Here is a 16,565-nt window from a genome sequence, read left to right as displayed (position 1 = left end):
TCTGTTCTGCGCATGCGCAGTGAATGTCTGATCGCTTCCCTGCTCAGACATCTCCACTGCGCCTGTTCCTCGGAGCACTATGACGTCATCGGCGCAGGCGCAGTGGAGATGTCTGAGCAGGGAAGCGATCAGACATTCACTGCGCATAACAGAGACGCGCACGGAGAGGATCGCATTCCGGAGGAGATGGGCGGGCTGGAGGGACGCGCTGGGCGGCGGCAGTTTGTTAAGGTAGACGGAGCCTCTAGGTGCTAATCACGCCCCCATAGCACCTAGAGGCTCATTTGCATATCTATATAAGTTATTTTTTTAGCTAAACGGCAGGACAATAAGCTCTTATATTAGGATGGTTAGATAAAGCAGACACTAGCGGATCGCTAGTGTCTGAAAGCTAAATAGGTGAAACGAAGTGATAGAAACCCTTTAAATCTCTTTCCTTCTCCGTCCTAGACACCTAAGCTCATTGCTTAAATGACAGTAATCCCCTTACTATTGATATGCCCCCATTCTCTGTATCCCACTTAGTAATCAATGAGGGGTGATATTGCCTCCTCCCTCCTCCTTTGCTATCCTGAACTGTGTCCCTGTGGAATACCTAGCCTGTACACAGCAAGCATAATGCATAGGTATACAATGACAGCGAACTCATAATGTCCTCTCTCCGCTTGTGGTGTACAATGTCCTGCTCAGCTTAGGTAACCGTATCAGTGGTTCACACTCTTTAGTAGTCGGGATCGTCCATTATAACAATAAAACAGTTTCCAACTTCCCCTGTTAAAACAGGGAGATCAACTATAACATTTATAACATCAGCCCCACTATACTTATCAGTCCCGTAGACATGTGAGGGAGTCCATCACTCCGCGCCTGGGTCTACGCTCTGTAATCCTCTCAGATTCCTCGATCCTGGTGAGCTTTGACGAGGAGAGGCCGCCTCCAGGTGTTCCGATGAGGACTCAGGTTCTCTTTCTTTGTAAGTGATGGCTGGTAGCCTTTTCATCATTTTGTGGATATCTTGTAGAGCGATTACCGCCTCCTCCGGGTCTGTATACGACTCCGTTTTGTTGTCAGGGAAAAAGACCCGCAAGGTCGCTGGGAATAGTAGAGAGAATCTGACCTGATTCTTGAACAACATAGAACAGAGTGGGGTAAAGGCCCTTCTGCTTTTGGTCACTTCCGCAGAGAAGTCCCCAAAGATCAGCACACGGTGGCTTCTTATGGTAATGGCTCTTCCATTTTGTTTAAACGCTATTAATATGGCCGCCTTGTCTGCATAGTTTAGATATTAAACGATTACTTGGCGTGCCCTGTTGTTGTTTCGGGGGGCGTTCGGAGCCTTTTCACGCTTTTCAGTCTCATATGGCGGATTAAGTGGGCCAACTCTATGCGCTCTTTCAACTTTGCAGCTGGACGCGAGACCCAAAGCCCTTTCACGGGCGCAAATGATCTCCAGCTCCTTGGCCTGTACAGTTTCAGGGAGGCCCACTATACGCAAGTTGCTCCTTCGAGAGCGGTTCTCTAAGTCGTCTACTTTATCCCATAATTTGGCATTTTCCGACAGAGCTCGCTGCAACTGTTGCGTACCTCCCCATAATCGCATTTCACCGCCGCCATTTTCATCTCCAGCATTTCCAGCCACGTGTCATGTTGCGCGACCTCTGCTTTTAGGTCGTTGAACGACTGCACCACCGTGGAAGACAGCGTTTCTTGTAGGTCTGGTAAAATACGTGTTGCCACTTCCACCGCAAGGTATTTGTAGTCAATATTAATTTTTTCCTCCTGCGGGGTTTGGGTATAGACATCCTCCTTCCTCTCTCTGTTTGCCAGTGTTGATGCCTCTTCATCCGGTGGCTGCGCCATAGTGTTGTCAGTTCGCGCCTTCCCAGGCTTCATCTGTTTTTTCTTGGATTTGCTCCCCATTTGGACAACGTATCGGTCCATAGACTGATTGTGCACCGAAGCGGTGTTGTGCGTGTCCGGTCTATATCGCTGACCAGGTCGTTTGGAGGAGATTTGCACGGCAAGCAGTGTTGCTCAGGACGGAGCTCTCAATGCATGCTTCTCTTCATGTCGGCGCCGGAACCGGAAGCCCTCAAAACTGATTTTACAAACTTTGTTATCCCTTTAGGTGTTCCACAAGAAATAATGGAAAATAGAGATACAATTTAAAAAAAATTTGGCAGATTTTCCATTTTAATAATTTTTTTCCAGGGTTAACAGCCAAACCAAACTCAATATTTATGGCCCTGATTCTGTAGTTTACAGAAACACCCCATATGTGGTCGTAAACTACTGTACGGGCCCACGGCAGGGCGCAGAAGGAAAGGAATGCCATATGGTTTTTGGAAGGCAGATTTTGCTGGACTGTTTTTTCTGACACCATGTCCCATTTGAAGCCCCCCTGATGCACCCCTAGAGTAGAAACTCCATAAAAGTGACCCCATCTAAGAAACTACACCCCTCAAGGTCTTCAAAACGGATTTTTCAAACGTCGTTAACCCTTTAGGTGTTCCACAAGAGTTATTGGCAAATGGAGATGAAATTTCTGAATTTCCATTTTTTAGCAAATTTTCCATTTTAATCCATTTTTCCCAGTAACAAAGCAAGGGTTAACAGCCAAACCAAACTCAATATTTATGGCCCCGATTCTGTAGTTTACAGAAACACCCCATATGTGGTCGTAAACAGCTGTACGGGCACACGGCAGGGCGCAGAAGGAAAGGAATGCCATACGGTTTTTGGAAGGCAGATTTTGCTGGACTGTTTTTCTTTACACCATGTCCCATTTGAAGCCCCCCTAGAGTAGAACCTCCAAAAAAATGGCCCCATTTTAGAAACTACGGGATAGGGTGGCAGTATTGTTGGTACTAGTTTAGGGTACATACGATTTTTGGCTGCTCTATATTACACTTTTTGTGCGGCAAGATAACAAGAAATAGCTGTTTTGGCACCGTTTTTATTTTTTGTTATTTACAACATTCATCTGACAGGTTAGATCATGTGATATCTTTATAGACCAGGTTGTCACGGATGCGGCGATACCTAATATGTATACTTATGTAAGTTTTACACAACGATTTCTTTTTTGAAGCAAAAAAAATAATAATCATGTTTTAGTGTTTCCATAGTCTGAGAGCCATATTTTTTTCAGTTTTTGGGTGATTACCTTGGGTAGGGTATGATTTTTGCGGGATGAGATGACGGTTTTATTGGCACTATTTTGGGGTGCGTGTGACTTTTTGATCGCTTGCTATTACACTTTTTGTGATGTAAGGTGACAAAAAATGGTTTATTTAGCACAGTTTTTATTTTACATTTTTTACGGTGTTCATCTGAGGGGTTAGGTCATGTGATATTTTTATAGAGCCGGTCGATACGGACGCAGCGATACATAAATAAAAAATAAAAAAGTATACATATTAGGTAAGTTTTACACAATGATTTCATTTTTTAAGCAAAAAAAAAAAATCATGTTTTAGTGTCTCCATATTCTGAGCCATATATATATTTTCTTTGGGCGATTGTCTCAGGTAGGGGCTCATTTTTTTTTTAACTTTATTTGGGGAAAATGACGTTTTTGGTTATTTTTACTTGAAACTTAATTTTTTGGGGGGAAAACTTTATTTTTAAAACTTTTTTTTTCACTTTATTTTTTGTCCCACTTTGGGACTTGAACTTTTGGGGGTCTAATCCAATGCATTCCAATACTTCTGTATTGGAATGCATTGGCTGTATGAGTAATACTGTGTGTATTACTCATACAGCTTCCGGCCTGTATCTCACAGGCTCTTCACCGGAAGGCGGCGTGCTGCCTTCCATGCCTTCGTGTTCCCCCCCACAGCCCCATGGGGACCCGATGGCACCGCCGACTACCGCCGCCCGCACAATAAAAAGCCGCAGGTCTGAATTGACCTGCGGTTTGTGGCGATCGCCGACACGGGGGGGTCACGGGACCCCCCCCCCGCGTATTTAGCCGTGGTGCCTGCTCAATGATTTGAGCAGGAATAGTGTTCCGATCACCGCCAGCCGGTGATCGGAACAACACATGACGTACTGGTACGTCATGGGTCCTTAAGGAATCGGGAAACATGCCGTACCGTTATGCGTCCCTAAGGGGTTAAAGGAGGGTACAACCTGCAAACCCGCAGTAAAACTATGATCTGTCTGTGTAGTATTTCCCAAAGGCATTAGCATTGACTTTGCCCAATTAATAGTCAAGCCAGAGAGAAACCCAAAATCATTAATGATTTGCATAGCTGCTGGCAGAGAGGAAGTCCAGTCATCAAGAAATAACAAAAGGTCGTTCGCCTAGAGAGCGACCTTTTCCGTTACTGAACCACAAGTGATACCCTTCATCACCTCTGCCTTTCGGAGAGCCTCTGCCAAAGGTTCCACAGCGATTGCGAATAATAGCGGTGAAAGAGGACACCCCTGTCTAGTCCCCCTGTGCAATTCAAAGTCAGAGTCAGAAAGATTGCCATTCACCTGTAGTCTAGCAGTAGGGCATGCATATAGTAACTGGACCCAATAAACCCTGACCCGAATCCCATGGCCTTTAGTACAGTAATGAGATATCACCATTCCACACTGTCGAATGCTTTGGCCGCGTCCAGAGACTTGACCGTCGCATCCGACGCATGGATTTGGCCCACCTGAATATTCAGGTACAGTCGTCTAACATTCACTGCCGTTGACATGTTGGGTATGAAACCGGCTTGATCAGAGTGGATTACAGATTTAATCACAAGGTTCAAACGGTTAGCCAATACCTTCGCCAACAGTTTGATGTCCACCTGCAATAAGGAAATGGGTCAGTTTGTATTATCTTTAACATAGCCAAGGCGGATCAGTTTTGAACACAATTGAAACTCAATGGAGGACGGATCCGTTTTCTATTGTTTCATAGAAAACGGATCCGTCTCTATTGACTTAAATTGTGTCAGAACGGATCCATTTGGCTCAGTTTCGTCAGACGGACACCAAAACGCTGCAAGCAGAATGGAGACTGAACGGAGGCAAACTGATGCATTCTGAGCTGATCCTTTTCCATTGAGAATGCATTAGGGAAAAAACTGGTCCGTTCTGGACCGCTTGTGAACGGATCTCACAAACGGAAAGCCAGTGTGAAAGTAGCTTAACTAATAACTTACTACAGATAAAATGCATGGCCTATACATTCAAATAGGATATTGTTCATGGGAAAATCTCTTTAATATACAGCCAGTAAATGTGCAAGTAGCAGATGATGGAAGATGGAAGATGGAAGTGATTTATGGCTGCATTACCAGATTGCACAGTCTGGGGGACTAAGTGGTGAGTAGATGTTCTTTTGGTATTTTATCACATTTGGAGTTTTCTTATAACTCAGACAAGATAGAACTACTGTATGCAGCTAAATAATCATTTGTACTGTGCATTCTCCAGCTATTCCTACCCTGGCTTTGTCTAATCTCTAAAGCAGGGGTCAGCAACCTTTGTCACTCCAGCTGTTGTGATACTACAACTCTCAGCCTGCTCCTTTCACTTCTGTGGGAATAAAGAGAACAGCCAAGTGTGCATGATAGGAGATGTAGTTTCATGACACCTAAAGTGCTGGATGTTGCTGACCCCTGCTCTAAAGTAATGTAAATCAGGACACTAAAGGGCGATGTGATGCAGGCAGAGGGGAGGTCGTATTGAAGGAGATGGGCGGGAGACTCATCATGACTAACGCCCCAATAACTGCATCAGCTACCTTTAATACAATACTTAAAGGGTTTATCCATCACCAATGTAAAAAATGAAAATCAGACATCATATAGTACATGACAGTCTCTAACAAAGCTAGAACCAGCCCTGTACCTCATGTGCATCCAGAGATCTCCCCATTCATTGCCCTGCGAGATTTATATCAAGAATGACAGCTCAAGAAGAGTGTCTTTTCTGCTGCAGCTAAGAACCTTTTATCTTCATTCAGCAGGACCTGCGCTGACGTCAGCGCGCTCACCACGTGGTGAGCGCCATGATGTCAGCAATGGTCCTTTTGCAGGTCTTTCAAGAAGAACAAAGAAGACGATGCGGGCTGCGCGATCAAGTGGATGAGGAGAGTTATGTTTTTATTATTTTTTAACCCTCAATTGACATACTTCGTATTCTGTATTAAAGAATGCTATTATTTTCCATTATAACTATGTTATAATGGAAAATAATAAAATCTACAGAACACCTAACCCAAACCCGAACTTCAGTGATGAAGTCCGGGTTTGGGTCTGGGTACCACATTCAGCTTTTTCTCACGTGCGTGCAAAACACATTGCACTCGTGCGGAAAAAACTGAACGGAATGCAATTGCAGTCAAAACTGACTGAAATTGCGTGCCTACTCGCACGATTTTCTCTGAACGCACCTGCATCACATCCGGCCCTCACCCGCGACACCTATGTGAAGGGGGCCTTAGTGGCTATACATTGCTAATTTAATTGATTATTGTCACCAGTAGCAAGGTTAAATTCAGTAAGAAAAAAAACAAATTTAATTTATTTTCAAATCTGTAAATATCTGGCACTGCACATAGATTGTAGTGTCTGAGCCAATTGTGTTTAATCACTTGGCATAGTCACTTTGGCTATGAACACATGTAGCGGCAGCCGAAATACCATTGATAAGCCGATATTTAATGACTGCAAAATTACGACAGTAATACCGCAAGTTTAAAGGGTTGCTAGATGGCCGCTAGCACATCCGCAATACCCAGTCCCCATAGCTCTGTGTGCTTTTATTGTGTAAAAAAAAAAATGATTTGATACATATGCAAATTAACATAAAAGAGTCATATCTTACTTGTGTGACCAGAGAAGAGTCATATTTTCAAGCTCTGACTCATCTCAGGTTAATTAGCATATGTATCAAATCGTTTTTTTTTACACAATAAAAGCACACAGAGCTATGGGGACTGGGTATTGCGGATGTGCTAGCGGCCATCTAGTAACCCATGTCCTCAGCTCTATACCCAAAATCCAGGTGACAGGTTCCCTTTAAGTGTTAGCCAGACAGACATTAACATGATTTCTCATGAGAGCACAGTTTCTCTGTGATCTTTAAAACAAATTGAATACAGTAACCACAAAATGCTTATTCCCGCATCATAAAAAGATGTCACTAGAATATGCCGTCACTTTATGATTGTTCTGGGATACCCACCCCACGATCATGAGAATGAACAGTCTACAGTGCAGCAGCCCCTTTACGGTGTTTCCCTGCACAGCGGTGTTCCTATTCACTTGAACGGTGCAGTGCTGGGACGCAGCTTTACAGTGAAGAAGCCACAGCGCTGAATCCGTGTCCCTTCATTTTCAAGATCAAGGGTGTCCCATTGTTTGTGAAGTGATGGCATATTCTTATGATATGCAATCAATCACTTTATGGGATGGGGAACCATAGAAGGAGCTGTCCAGGGTTATAGAGAAAAAAAAAAAAGAAATGGATGTATTGTACCAAAAAAGTGATACGCCTTTCCACAGGTTGTGTGTGGTATTGTAGCTCAGCCACATCATTTCAGTGGAACGTAGCTACCCTACCAGACAACCCATGACATGTGATGCCTTGTTTCTGAAGGAAATCAAACATGTTCTTCCAAACCTGTAAACCCTTTAAGATTACATTTTAAAAATGCTTGCTCATACCTCCAGGCCTTGGTTTCAGGATCAGATCTATCATTTCATTCCAGTTACTCTGAAGAATTGCCCTAAAATTTTTAAAAAAAATAATAAAAAGAAGGAGCTCAGAACTGCAGTTTCTAAAGCAAAATATGTAGGTAGCAAATGTTGTAACTTACCTTCCCACCTGGTAAGTAGGAACAGCAGTAGTTCCAAACCTTTGCATACCATAATAATTTATGAATCCAATATCACTGAGAGAGCTCATGGCTTGTTCCACTTGTTCGTGTGTTCCTGTAATATTTCTGCCAAAACAAGTTAAATATTTAAACTCATGGTTGCGTTTTAATATTGCGTCCCCCAAACCACAGATCTGCAAAATACAGACACCTATTATGCTCAATCTCACTCCCATTACTAGAAATGACTATTCGTGTCTGCAATACGAACTATACGCAATAAACTATCTTTAATTTACAGACACTCCATTCTTCTTATCAGATGATTCGTCCATGTAGAGATTTGCCTTTGTGCACCTCTTGCTGTCATTCCACTTAGTCACTGTGCTCACAACTACCAGGTCTTGCCACGTTTAACCCCTTAGTGACTACCAATAGGCCTTTTCACGGCGGCCCAGTCTAAGCACTACACGGGTCCCCCATGCAGCAGAGAGCTGGTACTGCGGCGATCGCGGGGTGCCGATGTGTGTATAGGCTGGCTGGGACCTAGTGTAGGCCCCAAGACTGTCTTGAGTGTACTCCAGCAGGCTGCGCCATAAGGCGCAGCCTGCTGGGGTTAAATTCAACAGCTCAAAACCATGTGGAAAAACAAAAAAAACACAAACATGTCAACCAGACATTCATGGAATAGCTAACCTTAAAACAACTGTAAAATGATTGCCTTGAAGTTCACCCAATTTCAGCTGATTCTTCTGGTATGTAAAGTTTCCCAATTTGAAGTTCATTAAACATTTGTTTAAATGGGCCAGTCTCTGTGCTGTTATTCTGTAAAAGAAATATATTGCATGCACTATTCAATATCATATTATAAAACAAATCCATTTAAGTGCTGAGGGATCTCTCTGCAGAGGGCTGTAGCATAACTGGATTTGTATGATCAATTACACTGTCATGTCATCTGGCCAGTCCTTTCAACAAAGAAAATAGTTCTTTCCTTACACCTTTCTATGTCACCATAAGCTACTTTTAGTTTTTGCCCTGCAATGGACATTTTCTAGGTATCATTCTTGGGTACACGTCACCCGATTCTCTCCAATCTTGCCGGTTGAGGCGGGAGTGCAGCTGGTGACTGTGCAGCTAGAGTCTGCCGCTGTTCCTACACAACCACTTTGATGTAGTAGTACATTAAGGTGACTCAACTACTTACTTAAGAACAGCAATTGCTTGAACAGTGATAGCTCTTTTGTCCTTGGTCCCCATGTAAGAAAATATGTTGGGTTTAACCCTGCGGCAAAATGGAACAATGTGATAGCACATAAGACTTTCATTTTACTCTACTGGTACAGATCATGTTGCAATAAATATGGCCTCACAGTCACATACGAATTGTAATGAAACTACCATCTGCACTTTTTAGTAGTTTATTACAATGCTTATAAAAGCAAAACTGCTGACAGCTCTCAGTAGAGGGCAGGAGACAGGAGTTAATACACAACTCTATCCCTGACTTTAATGCTGAAAAAGAAATCAAGTGTACACCGAAAGAGAGCCCATAGGCTGCCAGGCTTCAGGCTCCATGTATGAGAGGTACCACAGCCATCACTCACAGCAGATGGGAGGAGCTGTGGAGCGGCTCATACACGGAGCGTGAAGCATTGCAGCTTGCGGGCACACCGCCAGTGCACTTGCGGGTGCGGTGCAAGTGGGATCCAAATTTTATTTTTTCAGCACTACGGTTGTGCATTACCTCCTGCCCTACCTATAGCTACCAGCAGCCCTGCATCGAGAAATATGCTAGCAGACTCTCTTTAACATGTAAAATCTCAGATACCATATATTCTAAGCTTTTACCACCAAATACCTAAAAGGGACAGTACGGGCCCCTGTAAGGGGATACAGTTTTGTCCATTTAGTGGCTAAATCTTCAAACATTCAAATCCTTTGGAAAATGGTTGCTACCAGCCCTGAAAATTTTAAAAGGCACAGACCTTAAAAATTTGGAGAGCACATTAATGGCATCCATCGTGTCCTTGTTTTCCTTGTACAGCACAAAATGGCAAAAGCTCCCCCTGGATTTTGGCCAGGAATGTTTACGTGGATCTTAAAATAGAGAAAAAAAAGATATATTGGAAGATAAAAAAAAAACTTCATGTGGTAACCTTACATTGACCTTTAGGGAAAGGATAGGATACCCAGTGTATTGGAAAGTAGACTAATGCAATCAAATAAAAACCACAAGGGTCTATTAAAAGTACACAAAATATGGAAAACTTGCACAATTTTTGACAAAGAAATGGCACTGTTTTTATCTCGCCAGTTAAAAGTGCGTGTTGGCATTTCCATTTGTTTTCAGGGGCATGAAACGCCAGCTTTGCTTACCTGAAAGCGTTCTGACCTCTGTCCGAGTGTATAGCATTAAGAGCACAAGAAAGTAAGGTTTAAATTCTACGTCTTTTCAATGTTTATTGGGGGTGGACATGCAAAGGTAACTATGGCTGCATGGTCATTCCACTTTCTTAGGATACAATGGCTTCCAGCAAATGCGTGGCAGGTCGCAATGGTCTTAGAAGCAGGAACAGGCTGTGAGAGAATGAACCCTTTCTAAAACAGTCAGGAACTTTAATTCTCAAGACGTCCTGTGGCTTATTGTTAAAGGATAATGCACAGTCATCTGTATTTTACTGAAATGGTGATCAAGGTATGGTGGCTCACTCTGTATGCGGCTATGGAAATGGGTGCTGCTAAGTCTGTTATGACTCACCCAGTCATAAATGGAATAACGTATGAGAGTATATAGAAAGACTGAGCACTCACCAGCTGGGCCAATGGAAGACCAAGAACAAGTGTATATATTATATAAATGATATTGTTATATAATATATACACTTGTTCTTGGTCTTCCATTGGCCCAGCTGGTGAGTGCTCAGTCTTTCTATATACTCTTTTACTGAAATGGGTTTGCTTTATAGTTTTCAGACTAGGATAAAAACTTTCAAATCTATTCACACCACATTTAAAATGGCATCTGTCATTAGGTTGGTACCTATGAAACTGGCTGACCTGTTGCATCTGCACTTGGCAGCTGAAGGCATCTGTGCTGGTCCCATGTTCATATGTGCCCGCAATGATGCTTTAGTATATGCAAATGAGCCTCTAGGAGCAATGGGGGCGTTACCATTACACCTAGAGGCTCAGCTTCCTCTGCAACTGCCAGTCACTCTGCACTTTAACAGGACCAGGCAGTGAAAACATCACCACACCTGCCTGGTCCTGTCAATCAAAGTGGAGAGGGCGCAGCCAGACATGCATGTTAAACGCAATTTCCAAGGGGTATAGTAATTGCTGTCTCTCCTCCTGTGGTGAAACAGCTACTGGAGGGCAGGTCCGCCAAAGGCCCGATATCCAGACTATATAAATTTATACTTGACGCCAATGCCCCCTCAACCCCATTGGTGGTAAAAGGAAAATGGGAAGAAGATATGGGGACAATATCTCAAGAACAATGGACTGATGTTCTGGCCTTAACTACTAGTCTTACACTCAACAAATCTCAGAGACTGTCCCAGCTATATCTAATACACAGAGAGTGTATAGAACCCCAAAATTTATATTTAAAATAGGCGCACGACCAGACTCCACTTGCCCTCACTGTGGAGCAACAGAAGCGACATTGCTTCATATGGTGTGGAATTGCCAAAAATTGGGAAAATATTGGGAAGATATACGTGAAATCATAGCCGTAACGACTCAGATAAGATTACCTAATGATCCCAGAGTCTGTGTATTGGGTATACTGAATTCTCCAGGAATAGACGATAAAACGTCCCTATGTATGCACAGAATGCTGTTTCAGGCGAGGGTTTTAATGGCTAAACATTGGATACGGGGAAATCCACCCAAAATGTCCAAACAAATTCCTGTCAATGTGGAGGGGCTGGTTGGAAGCTGGGAATTTGGCTTCATTAGCACTGACAAGAGATTGCATAAGAGGGCAACTATACCTACTGGGCCACTTACCTTAACACAAGCGGTCTACTGGGGAAGGTCGCATACTCGCTTTAGTATCAGTTCTTATTGAAATGGCCTTTTTGAGATATGATTAATAAATAAAAATGATGTAATTATCTCTGCAGGATCAAGCAAAGGGGGGAGGTTGGTTGGTAGGATGTTAAGTAGTTATTTAGCATTTTTGTAACGTCTTGTATCTTAACAATATCAAGTTTCTGTCTATGTAACTTATATTACGGCGACTCGATGTTACTATAGTGATGGGTCCATTATTTTGTTGGGAACTTGATGGATAGACTGACGGGATCTTGTTATTGTATACAAATCTTTATTTTGTTAATAACTTAATTGATAATCAATAAAAATGATTCTGATTTTAAAAAAAAAAAAAAAAAAAAAAAAAGAGAAGAGGAGGTCGCAGCCATTGGAGGAAAAGCAGAGCATCTAGGTGTAATGGCAACGCCCCCGTTGCTCCTAGAAGCTCATTTGCATGTATTAAAGACACCATTTTTCTCAGCAATGCGGGCACATATGAACATGGGACCAACACAGATGCCTTCAGCTGCCAAGTGCACATGTAACAGGTCAGCCAGTTTCATAGGTACAAATCTGCTGACACATGCCCTTTAAGAGAATCCATCCCGTTGCTTCTATTAATATACAGGTGCATGCTGCCTTCACAGCAGGAAATCCTAAATGATGTGACAAGTGGGCTAGGAAGATGAATGCATAAAAGTGCTTCACTCACAATGCAAATAAATACCTAGCAAAGTTTTACGCAGGAAAAGTACGTGGGTGAGGGTGCCATGCACATACCCGTAATAAACTGCTATTCCGCATCTTCCTGTGTCGCCGGCACATTTACACAGGCCAATTATCATGAGCAAGTGCTCCTACAAGCTTACGTTCCTGATAACTGGCCTGTGTAAAAGCACCCTTAGGTGCTAGACTGAAGTCATTTTCCACAGTACTTTTAGGAAACCGAGCCAGCTACGGCAATCTGGTCCTCTGTAAAGGGACTTGCAATTGCTTAAAATTAGCCAGTTAGTAAAGGGGTTATCATTACTACACCTATGGAAGAGAAGACATGCATATCACAAATGCAAGACTTCTACACTTCCCAAGGAACGATGGCAATTATATTTATCAATGAAAAACTGATGGTAGTTTAGAAGAGTGCAACACTACTTGCTTGCATGCAAAACATCTCATGCTTAAGGCATGCAGAGTCACATCATTCATTCTTATGGTCTTGCTGATTGCAAGTTCAGGTACTAAGCAATAGCAGGACAGTGTGAAGCTGTACTACCAGAGAAAGAGATCGCCTGTATGTTACCAGATACACAAAACAAATTCTTAGTTAAAATGCAGAGGCCTATATATATTTTGACAAAAACAAAGGGAATACAAAAGTAGATTTAAATGCGCGTGGCAAAGAGAATGTAAAAAAATGCCATATTAAAAGGGGTTGCCCAATAGTTTTTAGAATTCTCGGCAGAGCAGACAGGCTTATAAGTCCCATCAGACAGGACTGGAAGTGGTGACCCCACATCCATCAAGTAAGTGACCACTCTGAGTGGTTATGTGAATGATTGAAACCCTGGGATCCCGACATGCACTGCTGAAAGAAGGGACCCGAGATTTTTAAATACTGCTAGACAACTCCTTTAAAAAAAATTTACAGCACCCAGCTGGCTAATTCACATATCACAAAGTACCATGTTAAGCAACTATCTTTAATTAAAGTGGTTTTCCCATCCCAGACAATGGGGGCATATGGCCACGCAAGCATGGTGCACTCCCATTCATTTCCATGGGGATTCTCAAAATACGGCCGGCTTTGTTTCAGAGATAGGTGCGGAGCAGTGATTATGCCCCCATTGTCTGAGATGGGAATACCCCTTTAAGGCATGAAGCAATACCCTTACTTATTTACTGACTACAACAAAACCTGCGTAGATGGTTCGTCCAACCATACCGGTTTCTATCTGCCTCCTACATCTTGCTAACCTTCTGTGGAGGACAGAGTGAGGTCACAGACCAAGTTGTAGTAGTGCCTTTTTGGTACCATAAATGTACTATGACTTTATTCACAAAAACATGGTCCTGGGGACATTAGCCGCCACATCCCAGGCTGTCTACACAGTGACACAAGCCCCTACAATCACCCAAACAAGGTGCACTATGGTAGACATTTGGGGCAGAACCTCCAATTTCTGAAGCAGATTTGCATTTGTACATGTTGCGGATCCACACGCACATTTAGCCCCTTTCAATGGGGATAATCAATGTATGACCACAGTATCCACAAACAAACTGTGGAGAGAATGGAATTTTATTTCCTCTTACTGTGGCTTTTAAATCTGCATCATATGAACAATGGCGTGGATCCCCATTAGAATCACTAGGACGCTGGTATGAAGCAGTGTTTGATGTGGATCTTGGGGTGGAAAATTAATCCTTACAAAAATTGTCCGGTGTAGAAAGCAAAGAATGATTAACAAAGAATACAAATATTATCCACTGCTCACAGAAAAATATCTCCACTGAATTCATAGAGGTTTATAATTTTACTTATCAAGAGGAAGTGAACAGAATCAAAAGGGACAAATGTAGGACTTTAAAGGGGTTGTCCAGTATCCTATATTGACCATCCTCAGGATAGGTCATCAATATCAGATCGTCGGGGGGGGGTCTGCCTCACGGCAGTTCAACTGTTTAAAGAGAAAACAGCACTGCATTCTCTTCACCGATTACCTGCTCGCCATCGGAGCGGTGAGCAGGTCTAACGACAGCTACGCCGTCCCATTCACTTCAATGGGAAGGAGCGGTTACACTCCGTCTGCTATAGGTCATCAATATAGGAAATGGGACACCCTCTTAATGAAACTGTCAAAGAAAAAAAACTGTCTTTGCTGTCCATAGCAACCAAATCACAGCTTTCATTTCATATTCTTTAAAAATGAAATCGGTGCTGTGAATGGTTAAAGGGGTTATCCCATCTTTTGAAGTCTGCCTAATTGTGTAGTTTTTGACACCAGTATCAACTTACCCAATAGAAGTTATTAGAAATTCGTCCTCCCTTCTTATATATTTGACCTTCTTTTGTAGCCTTGTTTACTGCCGGTCGTTATAGGTTACGGCCACTCCAGCAACATTGGAGCATTTGCCGCAGCCCGACCTGACTCTCGGGCTTGCGCATTTTCGCGCCTGCGCGGTGGATTCCTTTAGTTCGTCCTGTGTTTTTTTTTGCAGAGAACTCTCTGCGCCTGCTAGTTCTCCTGTGCTTGTAGCTGCAGCGGCTGAGCGAATGATTTCCTGCTCACACGGGAGCGTGCACGCCAAACAAGGAGGCGGAGTCAGTAAACGCCCCCTGACTGAGCAGTTTCTCGAACAAGAGAGAGCAGCCACGGCATGGAAATGAGAAGGTGGGATAACCCCTTTAAAGGATAACTGTCATTTTTTTTTTGTTAAAGTGTAGGGCAAGTGATAGGTAACAATTTTACAATAGACTTTATTTAGCCAAAACGTTTACTTTTGGTAGAAAACTGGGGCTGAAATGGCCCTTTGCAGCACTCTTCAAAAGAGCGTTGCTAAGGGCCATCCGTCTCCGATTAGAAAAGACGGGCTGTGCAGCCAGATGCTATGCTTCTGCCTCCCGTGCTTCCCTGGGAGACAGAAGGCTGGGCACAGGAGTCTTAGGAGTTAAAATCATATTTAGCATGGCTGGATCTTAACAAGGTTCTAAGTAGAGCTTCAACATGCAACAAGAAGAAATGAGTGAGACAAAACATTTTTTGAGCATTCAATTAATTGAAAACAACGAATAAACTGAAACAGGCTGTTTTTCAGCTGATCAAAAGTTTAGGACCAAACCTCCAAAAAAAACAAAAAAAAACAAAAAAAAAAAAAACTAAACCCCCCCCCCCCAAAAACAGAAATCCAACTTCCAAACATGAACTCAGTAATGAGTAGCTCCGCCGTTATTGTTTATCACTTCCAAAATTCATTTCGGCATGCTTGATGAAAGCGTTTCCATGAGGTGAGTGGGAACATTTCGCCAAGTGGTGAAGACGGCCGCACGAAGGCCATCTACTGTCTGGAACTGTTGTCCATTTTTGTAAACTTCCCTTGCCATCCATCCACAAAGGTTCTCAATTGGATTTAGATCAGGGGAACACGCAGGATGGGCCAAAAGAGTGATGTTATTCTCCTGGAAGAAGTCCCTTGTCCTGCGGGCATTGTGTACTGTAGCGTTGTCCTGTTGAAAAACCCAGTCGTTACCACACAGACGAGGGCCCTCAGTCATGAGGAATGCTCTCTGCAACATCTGGACATAGCCAGCGGCCGTTTGACGCACCTGCACTTCCTGAAGCTCCATTGTTCCACTGAAGGAAAAAGCACCCCAGACCATTATGGCGCCCCCTCCACTATGGCGCGTAGAAAACATCTCAGGTGGGATCGGCTTGTCATGCCAGTAACGTTGGAAACCATCAAGGTTAATTTTTTTCTCATCAAAGAATAAAACTTTCTTCCACCTTTGAATGTCCCATGTTTGGTGCTCTCTTGCAAAGTCCAAACGAGCAGTTCTGTGGAGTTCAAGGAGACGAGGTCTTTGAAGACTTTTTTTGGTTTCTGAAGCCCTTCGGTCTCAGATGCCGTCTGATGGTTATGGGGCTGCAGTCAGCACCAGCACCAGTAAGGGCCTTAATTTGGGTTGAGAATCGTCCAGTGTCTTGACGGA

General features: G+C 43.1%; 1 protein-coding gene across 1 annotated transcript in view; it reads right to left on the bottom strand.

The window, feature by feature from the left end:
* PUS7 (pseudouridine synthase 7) overlaps positions 1-16,565 on the bottom strand; it is a 69,179-nt gene that overhangs the window by 27,412 nt on the left and 25,202 nt on the right. The window contains exons 6-10 of the mRNA XM_040412626.1: positions 9,802-9,913; positions 9,021-9,098; positions 8,510-8,638; positions 7,814-7,939; positions 7,662-7,723 (exon numbers count right to left, since the gene is read on the bottom strand). Coding sequence (XP_040268560.1) covers positions 7,662-7,723; positions 7,814-7,939; positions 8,510-8,638; positions 9,021-9,098; positions 9,802-9,913 — 507 coding nt within the window. The remainder of the gene's footprint in view (positions 1-7,661; positions 7,724-7,813; positions 7,940-8,509; positions 8,639-9,020; positions 9,099-9,801; positions 9,914-16,565) is intronic.

Source organism: Bufo bufo, chromosome 1, assembly GCF_905171765.1.
Source record: "Bufo bufo chromosome 1, aBufBuf1.1, whole genome shotgun sequence".
Classification (NCBI taxonomy): domain Eukaryota; kingdom Metazoa; phylum Chordata; class Amphibia; order Anura; family Bufonidae; genus Bufo; species Bufo bufo.
Note: the sequence above shows the minus strand (reverse complement) of the source record. Positions and strands in the feature narration are given on the sequence as shown.